The 10,159-nt window shown below is 37.4% G+C and overlaps 1 protein-coding gene across 1 annotated transcript; it reads right to left on the bottom strand.

Annotated features, from left to right (window-relative positions):
• Window positions 1-718: 718 nt before the first annotated feature.
• Window positions 719-7,493, bottom strand: LOC145314008 (uncharacterized). The gene is made up of 5 exons (XM_080153731.1): window positions 7,363-7,493; window positions 4,591-5,409; window positions 3,939-4,034; window positions 2,966-3,057; window positions 719-2,180 (listed from the first exon to the last, which is right to left on the bottom strand). Exons 2-5 carry the CDS (start codon window positions 4,639-4,641, stop codon window positions 2,105-2,107), a joined length of 315 nt encoding a protein of 104 aa, XP_080009857.1. The 5' UTR covers window positions 4,642-5,409; window positions 7,363-7,493; the 3' UTR covers window positions 719-2,104.
• Between the last annotated feature and the right edge of the window lie 2,666 nt (window positions 7,494-10,159).

Raw genomic sequence — 10,159 nt, 5'->3', positions numbered from 1 at the left:
CTCTTTATTATATTAACCATATCTAATAATTTTTGAGCTATAATTTAGCGCTAACCTTAAATTATTTGTATCGTGAATCAGATACTGACTAATGACACTATATTTTGTATAAATACAGATGTAAGTCAAAAAATAAGTCAGTCTGTTTTTAATGTCTTGTTAGTTGCAAGCTGAACACTTATTTTTAAGCTACTTTGTAGCCCTTCAATCTTTTAAAACTTTTTAGTTCAGTTTTATTCCGATAGGTTTCTATCATATATCCAAGTATATAAATAAGAACCCGTATAAAAATTAAGTAGTTTCTTTAGAACTATTAACATTCTCATGCTTATTGAGACATTTCTGGAGCTGAAAAGCGCTTGATAAAAAAAAAAAAAAAAAAACTTAATGAAACCCAGAAAGCTATACAAAATTATTTTAACAATTAACCATATTATTAAAACATTTCATTATTTAAAAAATTTCGACAGACAACTATACCTGGAACACAGGAAGTCTCTGTGTGAGGATTACCATCGTCTAACCGCTGAGGTGGGGATCTTGGAAAATATGCATCTTAGGCTTCGACTAAAAATATAATTTATTTTATAATGCCTATCTGTGCAAAACTAAAAGTTCTTAATCCCGTGGGGGGGGAATTCCTGCAACACGCTTTAGTGGATACAGGAAACAACTTTAGGTCCCTTATTTCTAGAGAAATCTTAGATGATAACAAAATCACATTCACCCCCGCCAATCTTAGCGCTCTGTCTGTAGATTTAAAACCAGTAAATATCATAGGACATGTAAGTTTAAAATTCAGCTTTGATGGGTCAGATAAAATATTCGAAGAAACGTTTTACATCCCTGAAACGACGTCTAAAATTATAAATCTAGGATATGAATTTCTCAAAGTTAATCGAATTAATTTATTATTAGATAAGTTCTCCTTTGAGCTCCCCACTGGCGAGCAAATCCCCATAGAAAATTCAACAATTAATATAGTTGAAGAAAGTAAAAACATACCCTTAATTCCTACAAATAATGTTCATACGGAACAAAACTCCCTTATCCCGGGAATAAATTGGAGTAACAAGGGGGGTACTGGGACATTAAAACAAAATAAAACATGCGTAAAATTAGCAAAGAAAACAACATTCTTGCCGGGGGGGAATACAACGGTGATAACAATTCCTATTCATCAGAAAAATAGGAAGCTGTATATATCCCCAAATAATTCTAAAATGACAAGCCATAACGGCTTAATGCTTATGGAGGGTATTTATAATGTAAATGAGAAGGGAGAATGTTGGGTAAATTTTGTTAATTTAGCAGGAAAAAATATTACCTTATTGGATAACGTTAAAGTTGGGTATTGCTTTGAATTCGAATCAGATTCCCCAAATTCCTGCAATAAAAGTATTAATCAAATAAATGAATTATCAGGAACTACACTTCTTAAAAGAATTAAATTCATTAAAGAAAAATTAGATTTAGAAAATAGTGATCTTATCAAAAATAACCCAGGGATGAAGGAAAAGGTAGTAAAATTATGCCTTGATCATTTTGATATATTTTCGGCTGACGATGCCGATATCGGTAACTGTGACCTCTTACAGTATAAAATAGACTTGATCCCCGGGGCTAAACCTATTAAGGCTAGAAACATTCAGTTAAACCCATTATACGAAGCCAAATTAAAAGAACAAATTGAAAATTGGCTAAGGGGGGGCGTCATTGAGGAGGGCTACAGCGAGTGGTCCTCCCCAATCTTTGCGGTAAAGAAAAAACCGACGGCTGGGGGGGAAGGCAAGCTTAGGTTCGTTATCGACTTTCGTGCGCTTAATAGTGTAACACGAAAAATTAATTGGCCCCTTCCCCTGATTTCTAGTAATTTAGAAAAATTAGGCACTGGTAATGTATTTACCACCCTCGATTTGACTAGCGCATTCCATGCGCTAGCCATTTCGAAGGAAAGTAAACACTTGACCGCGTTCACAGCCCTTAACAGGCAGTATCTTTTCAAGAAACTGCCGTTTGGACTGTGTAACGCGCCAAGTGTTTTCTGCCACTTGATGGACAAAGTCCTAACCCTTATCCCTGGCTTATATGAATTTATAATATCTTACCTTGATGATCTTATTATATTCTCAAAGAATGTTGAGGAACATCTGAAACATCTCAGAAAACTCTTCGGAGTCCTAAAAATAGCAAAACTTAAGTTAAATCTAGCCAAATGTAAATTTTTCACATCCGAATGTACATATTTAGGTCATATAGTCAGTTCCCAAGGACTTAAAATGAACCCCGAATATTTAGAACAAATTAAAAATTGGAGCAGGCCCAGGACAGGCAAGGAACTCCAGCGTTTCCTGGGCTTCTCCAATTATTATAGGGCCTATTTCCCATCCTACGCGAAAAATTCTTGTACCCTAGATGAACACAGGAACGATAAAATTATCGAATGGACCAATTCCCTATCAAAAGATTGGGAAAATTTCATAAATATGTTCTCAAATTCTATAAGTAAAGGCTACCCCCAGTGGGATAATCCTAACCCCTTTATAGTAGACGTAGATTTTTCTACGAGTTATTTCGCTGGAATTCTCAGCCAAAATCAGGGGGGGGTAGAAAGAATTATTGGAATATGTTCCAAAAAATGTAACGGGGCAGAGAAAAATTACCCAAGTTATAAAGGCGAATTAGCATGTCTAGTATTTGTTCTTAAAACCTTTCTTCATTATTTAAGATTCAGAAACTTTATTGTGCGTACAGATTCGATTTCCTTAGTTCATTACAAAAAATGGCAAAAAGGAACAATAAATGGTGTAACTGTGAGATGGATTTACTTCATCCAAAGTTTTGACTTTACAGTAATTCATCGAAAGGGTAGGGACCATTGTAATGCCGACAATTTATCTAGAGGGCAATTTTTATGCAAAGAACATAAGGAAACCGATTGTGAAAAATGTACTAGCTCATTTACCTTGGATCCTTATGAACAGGATTGCCCATACCAAGACCAGATTTTTGAGTTACATTCGGCTTCGGAAGTCGGTGTGAACAATGTTTGGCAATCTGAAACACAAAAAGATCAAGTATTATCTGAAATTCGTAGGTGGATATTCGAAAAAAAGAAGTTGTCGAGTTTTGAAAAAGCTGAACTAACCGGCCGGAAAGAGGTCCTTTTTAAATTAATAGAACATTTATACGTTATGGAAGGACTTCTAATATTTAGACAACCTCTTAGCAATGGAACATTCATTGAAAGACCCGTCGTACCCATTGGATTATATAATAAAGTTTTCGAATTGGCACATAATAATAGTATAGGTCACAAGGGGGTTAACGAAACAACACGCAAGATAAATGAAAGATTCTTCCTTATAGGAATTAATAAGTTTGTCGAATCACGCATTAAAAATTGTATTACCTGCCTAAGAAAAATAGGGCAGGTACCTAAACACAAGCAACCTATCACCCATTCAGCCATTAGTCACGAGATTTTTGGCCAGGTGTCAGTAGACCTTATCGGTCCTTTAACCCCTAACTATTTTCAAGGACAACATGTCCGTTACATATTTATACTGGTTGACCTATTCTCTAGGTATATTATCGCTCACCCCATCAAGGACGCCACCGTGGAAAGCACGGTGAAGGTCATCCTTGAACAGGTGGTACCCATCTACGGCTTATTTCGGTCATTGAGAAGTGACAGGGGAACAAATTTTACTGGGGAAGTTTTCAAAAAGGTTATGGATGAACTAGGTATCGAAACTAAACTTATTCCCCCAAGAAACCCTAATAGTAACCCATGTGAAAGGCATAATCAAAGCATTTATGCAGGTCTAAGATCCGATGACCGATTTGAAAGTAAAGACTGGGCAAGAAAATTAGCCTTGACCACTTTTGTAATTAACTCTAGTACGTCTAGAAGAACGGGGTATACGCCATATTACCTTATGTTCGGCAGGCAACCAACTCTCAATCTCGATTTCTTTTCTCCAATCTTGCAGAAAAGGCAGGACATTGACTGCAGGTCTTACTTGAACTACCTAAAAAATTTGGAAGAAATTATTGCACAGGTTTCCAAAAAATCTAAGATTTATTTAGAGTTTCAAAATAAATCTAGGAAGGCTTCATCTCCCCTTTTCGTTAACGACGTGGTCTTTGCATTTTTTAACCTAGTCAAAATAGGGGTCAGTAAAAAATTGCAATCTTTCTATGGGGGTCCTTTTATTGTAACAAAAAAATTCTCAGAGGCCCTTTTTGAGCTCAGTCCCTTTGGATCAAATCCAATCAAAACTAACCAAGTTGTTAGTAGAGATAAAATACGGAAAATAGATTCTAAAATAGAATTATTGGGGGAAACACTTTCTTTTAACGTCTTTCCTATTGAGGAAATCGTCCCGTCTGAGGAAATAACCTTAACAATAGATAATACCGGGCAAACCGAAATAAACGATAATAAAGGTATGGAAAATGACGATTTTACCTACCTAGATAACGATGGTGACGATTTTATAGAAGGAAACCCTGAAACTAGTCAGGATTTACCCCAGGGGGAGGTGGATTGTGATGGGGGAGGGGATATAATGGAAAAAAACTCACCATTTGAGTCACAGCCCAAAGACCAAGAACCCCCTGGCGCAGATCGGTCATCCGGTCCTCAAATTCACGTCGAAAATAGTTTCTTGGAAGAAACCGTCCCGTCCGAGGCTTCTTTCTTCGCACAAAGACCCAAACAATCCAGCCCTGAAAAGGTTATTAACGTTAACAAACAAAGCATAGTACCCAAGTATATATTAGAAGAAGAAAGAAAAACTAGGTCACAAGGGGGGGATAACCGCATACATGTCCAAATCGGACTGCATAACCCAATTAAAAGGAAGAAATAAAAATGTATATAAATGTATTATATAAAACCAAGGTGGCAAATGTATATAGCTTAATCTACGTATGTATAATAACGAAAATAAACAAAAAAAAAATATATGTTAAAACTAACTAATTAACATATTTCAGAGAAAAACGAGAAGCATAAAAATAAAATGCAGCATCATTTGGCAAAGGCACCAGGAGCTCGAGGTAAATTTATTTTGGGATTCTTGGGGCTTTTTATTATTTTGGCAAAATCAAATGCGTCCGAAATAATACAAATAGATGCGACTCAATGTGTAGCAAACGAAAATCCGCGTTTGAAAATCTCTGAATGCGCTGCGTTTCTTAATATTACTAATATTGAACAAAAACAATTTCACCTGCTGCAAAAGGTTGAAAGAAAAATTATACCTGGAATTCGTTGTCACCTCCGAACCAGTACTCATTACTGGTATTGTGGCAGATATAGCCACATACATCTCGCTGCTCCAGCACTTGTAGAGATACCGAACCTCGTAACTTATGAAGACTGTTACACCATGTCCAAAACTAAAATATTTAACTTTGAAGGGAAATCAGTCTCAGTGTATGAACACCAGATGTCATACACGCGTTTCCTGGTAAACGGGACACTTACTTACCCCAACAACATCCTTAACGGCATCGACCCCGCCTGCGAGGGGAATGGCGTAAACATTAACGGCATTTTTATCCCTGGGACATTTGAGGAAAAACAAGTAGGGGTCCAGGCTGAGCCTGTTGAATTGTTACAAACAAAAGCGGGCTGTTACCTGGGCAGTCACTGGGTGGGAAACAATTGTTTAGATCACAATCTGAGAATAGGCTACGATAGAATTATCTCAGATGATAAAACTGATAGCGCACAAAAATTCACTTCTCCTTGGCGAACGGTAGACATCTTTAATATTTCATTGTTTACATTTGAAGGAGAACAGGGTGCCCAAAAATATCTAGTGATCGATCCCCAAATTACTCTAGCACTAGAACTTAGAGATAAAAAACATTTTGAAAGTCTAATTCCCGAATTATTTTATTACAAAACTAATATTGACAACTTAATGGTATGGTTCACAAATTCTATAAAACCATATTTCCCACTCTTAAATGCTAAAGAAAAAGATGACATGTTACCACTAGAGATTTTCTATTCCTACCAACAATATAACAAATTAATTGTCCCCGAAACTCGCTGTTTACAGAACCATTTTCTGTCTAAAAGCAGTATTCAGACTCATCGTAAAAAACTAGTTAGGGCGCTCGGTGAGCTGGATTTAGTAATACAGTGCGATAGTCTTAAAATTAATGTTTCTTTGGGAGAAAATTTACCCTGTTTTGTGGATCATTTTTCGGTTTCAATCAATAATAAGACTATGGGAATATCACCATTTTCACGCAGATTGGTTAATACCACCCATTTAACCCCGACTAAATGTGCCGAAAATCCAATTTTCTTACATTTGTACCAAGGGAAATTCCTTGGTAATCAAGGGCAGGGTATGCAAATACTAAATGTAAATCAATATCTTATGGATAAACCGATTAGCTTATTTCTATATCATTCTTGGCAAAGCCTAGAAAAAACTAATTTCTCAGAAAGTGCAGAGGAATTATACCTCAGCCAACTTGCCGCAGACTCCAATAATTTTGAAGTAAAAATAACTGACTCCTGGTTTATTCAAACGTATCATAAGGTGGTTGATTTCCTATCCAGTACTTGGTATCATATAGTACTTGTAGTAGCAGCCATCCTTACAGGAATAGGGTCGTTATTATGCGTCGCTTTTATAATTTACATATTAGCCTGCACCAAAATTCACGCGTACAAAGAAGGAGGTACGAGTGAAACACACGAATTGCGGGATTTTACAAATAATGGGGAAAACTAATCCCCTCAAAAACGGACGACCTGTATCAAGCATATATACCTATAAAATTGTCGTCCCTAAAGGTCGTCTTTGTAAAAATATTTCCTTATTCGGTATAAGGAATTAATGACCCTTAATTTTAAGTTTATTATTTTTGTTTTAGGATATCCCAGGCGGAATTTTTCAAGGGGTTTTCACCACTCCCATGGGGCCGGTCACTCTTCATACCGTCGAGAATATGAAGAGGCACCCTTTTACAATGAAGAGGACTATTACTATGACAGCAATCATGGCTATCCCCAGGGCGGCCCTGAGGAAGCCTACTATGAACCTGATGAAAACAGGTATCAGCCGCGTGTAAAACCGCCGCGCAACCCTGAAAACCTCAGTGAACTGCAATGTGTCTCAAAGTCAATCCACGTTTACCGCACCGCGAGAAAAGATGTTCCAAAGGAACTCCTAGACTTGCAAGAAAAATTGCGGCAGGCTAAAAACTTAGAAGCCAACGAATATTCCGATAAAGCCAGGCCTAGAACCAGGCCTCTAATGGAACAAAATAGGGGAGGGGAACCGCAAAAAAATCGGGTGGAATCGCCGCCAAAACGTAGTGCCTCACCTGAATTGGAGGTAGTCGCCGTAAAATCTGCCCCAAAAGCGGTAGAAAAACGTCCGCCAACACCAACAGGCAGCGGCGGCCCAGTAGCCAAAAAGGCTAAGGTGGAAATTCAACCGCCTCCATTACCCCCTAAAAAGAAAGAGACATTAGCAGAAAACAAAAGTGAGCCTAAGGCTTTTTGGGTGACCGCTGAGGAATGGAAAAAAGTCCTATCCTCCACTGTAAAAGAAGCAATGGAGGAAGCTCTTCTCCCCTTCCAGAGAAGTCTGGAAACTAAAATTGCTAGCAATGCTTCATTTGTTGAGAAAGCATATATACAACATGGCAAGCGCCTTATTGAAATTTCCGCAGAATTACTGCGGAACCGCAAAACTTTGCGCGACAAAATTCGCACCGTCTCTGAGGACTCGACCGTTGAGTTAAAATCACGAATGACCACGGTTATTGAGGCCACTAGTCGACTGTTGGACCAAAACTCTGACAGGGTAATTAAATATATTAATACTCGTTGTAATGTAATGAATGTACCTGGGCAGAATGTGGCACCCATAGAGGCATCTCTTCCCGCTGGGGACGTACCCCGGCCAGATGATGATGGAGTTGAGCTGATCTCCCATTATGGCGGTTCTGAGTGCTCTGATGAGTACAGGCCCACCGATAGAGAAGGCAATCCAGAGGTCCTGGATCCTGCAGAGGAAAACAGTGACACAGAGCTCGATGCTCAAATCAGTGAGCTCTTTCCATCTGGAATTGATCTGCCTGTTAATCCGCAGGCTGGCGCTGCCTCTGAAGATCCAGTAGCCACGGCTCCCTGTGAGGGCATGTTAGCCCTCCAGAATGCTGTTGCTCCAGAGCCTCCAGCAGCTCCAGAAAATCCTACTCCCGCTGAACCCAATCCTGTGGATATCGTAGAGAGGGCTATGGCCGCAATCGAAGAACCTGCGAGTACCACATCAACCCGCAGAAGCCGGCGTGCAGGTCAACTGTGAGGGAATATTTCATATTCCCTCAGAGGGGGCAAGTGTGGTAATCAACACCCAAGTTTATGTATCCCTATCCCTGTTCACATTCCTATACTTCTCTGGCTGAGTCAGACCTCCACTTGTAACCGCCACCATACTCCATCCTGCTGTGTTGAGGGCTAGTTGATTGTTGCAGGCCAAAGAGTGAATACGCTTCCTCCCGTCTGCATTCGGTTAGATACAAGCCTATAAGTCTAGGCTGGCGGTATCTATATTTCCCACGTGTTCAAGTACGTCGTTTCTTACCTAACTAAGAAACAGGACGTCCAAGCCTTTAATATATATCATATTAAATATATCCTATAATAATAATCCCATTAATCTGCCTATTTCTAACCAGTTTTAATTGTTTAATAAATGTGTATTTTTTAGAAATACTTTGTTAGATTATTGATTATTAAATTGTATCGGAGCTACTCTATACTCGTATTCCAGTCTGTCTGTACATCCCCTCATACGTCAGTATCGGCCGTCAGATAGCAAGCTATCATCAACCGTTGGTAGCTGAGCCACCACCGTATCTCCCTATGTTATCCCTATTTAGCCCCGTAGTGACTTGCGACTTATGCTGATACACGCGCTATAGGAGTTCTCTTCAGAACAAAACTTGGAGATAACTATCCGTCCGGATGCCTAAGCTTTTAGGCCCCAAGAAGGCCTTACCCTTAATTTTATCTCAATTGACCAACATCAAAATGATATTCTATAATTTATTTAACAAAGTATTATGAATTTATCTAACAAAACTTTTTATTTTTTAGGTATGTTTTAAATGAAAAATCCTAAGTTTGAGCCGCCAGGACCCTCCAGAAAATTCCAAAGCAAGAGAAGGGAGTCTTCCCTTAAATTTTAGAATTTTTGAAAAGGGTCAGTGTGATATAGTAATTCCGTATAACGACTGACTGTTTCTCTCTTCCAGGTTTACTTTTATAGGCCTGAAGCCTAAGGAGAAAAGAGAGACAAAAAGGATGATTTTGATTTTTATGTTGATTTTTATGTTTTATCAGGAATTGGCGACCTAATTTTTAAGATTTTGCATTTAATGGTGTGTGTATATCTCAACTAAATCACAATATTCATTTCATAAATTAGCAAGATCACATCTTATTTTATTTTACATCAAGAATACATTAAACTATTGGTTTCAAATTAGTTTTCCAGTAATGATTTTACAATATCCTCTTTAATTTTTACAAATTTTCATTCTTTTAATTTAGTTTTTTCACGAAACCTCTAATTTTATGATTCTTGTGTTGTTTTACTAATGTTAATTTGTACTGACAATATTTGCTAATAATTTTTTAGCTGTACTATGACCATTCTATTAAAAAGGGTTATTGTCTCTAACATTACATTTTAGGGTCTTCGTTTTATAAAATCTTATTTCCCCATTTTAATAAATAGGTCTTTATACATGCTTTTTTACTTAAAAATTATATTAAATTGTTTTAGATTTGTCTAATTTTGATAATATTTTTATAGTCTTTTATTTTCATTAGAAAAAATACATAATTTAAAGTATGGGTTGGATTTTTCCCTAGTAAAGCTACTCTACAAGTTATTCATAGAATCGGTTTAGGGGAAAAAGACGATCCATGTACCCCCCTCAAAAAGAAAAGCTCGATTATAACACGTTTCAGGAGGCTAAAAATGACCCGTGTTTCATACAGCCTTGTTTTTTGAGGTGTTTTAAATCATAGGATATTATTTGTTTACTATTTTAATAATTTTTTTTGTGTTTTTTGGCACAGACGAATTTTTTATATAATATTATG

This window comes from Acartia tonsa, chromosome 3 (genome assembly GCF_053477335.1).
Source record: "Acartia tonsa isolate MP-2025a chromosome 3, ASM5347733v1, whole genome shotgun sequence".
NCBI classification, from domain to species: Eukaryota; Metazoa; Arthropoda; class Copepoda; order Calanoida; family Acartiidae; genus Acartia; species Acartia tonsa.
The sequence above is the reverse complement of the archived record's forward strand: the minus strand, read 5'-3'. Positions and strand labels throughout refer to the sequence as shown.

Excerpts from the sequence above, each read along its gene's own strand:
- LOC145314008 (XM_080153731.1), bottom strand. The coding sequence starts at position 4,641 with ATGACCGATCTGCGCCAGGGGGTTCTTGGTCTTTGGGCTGTGACTCAA. Across the intron at positions 4,035-4,590 it reads TTTGGGCTGTGACTCAAATG|GTAGTTCAAGTAAGACCTGC; the intron begins GTGAGTTTTTTT and ends CAAATTTTTTAG. Across the intron at positions 2,181-2,965 it reads CCTGTTCATAAGGATCCAAG|GACTCCGAAGAGTTTTCTGA; the intron begins GTAAATGAGCTA and ends TGCTATTTTTAG.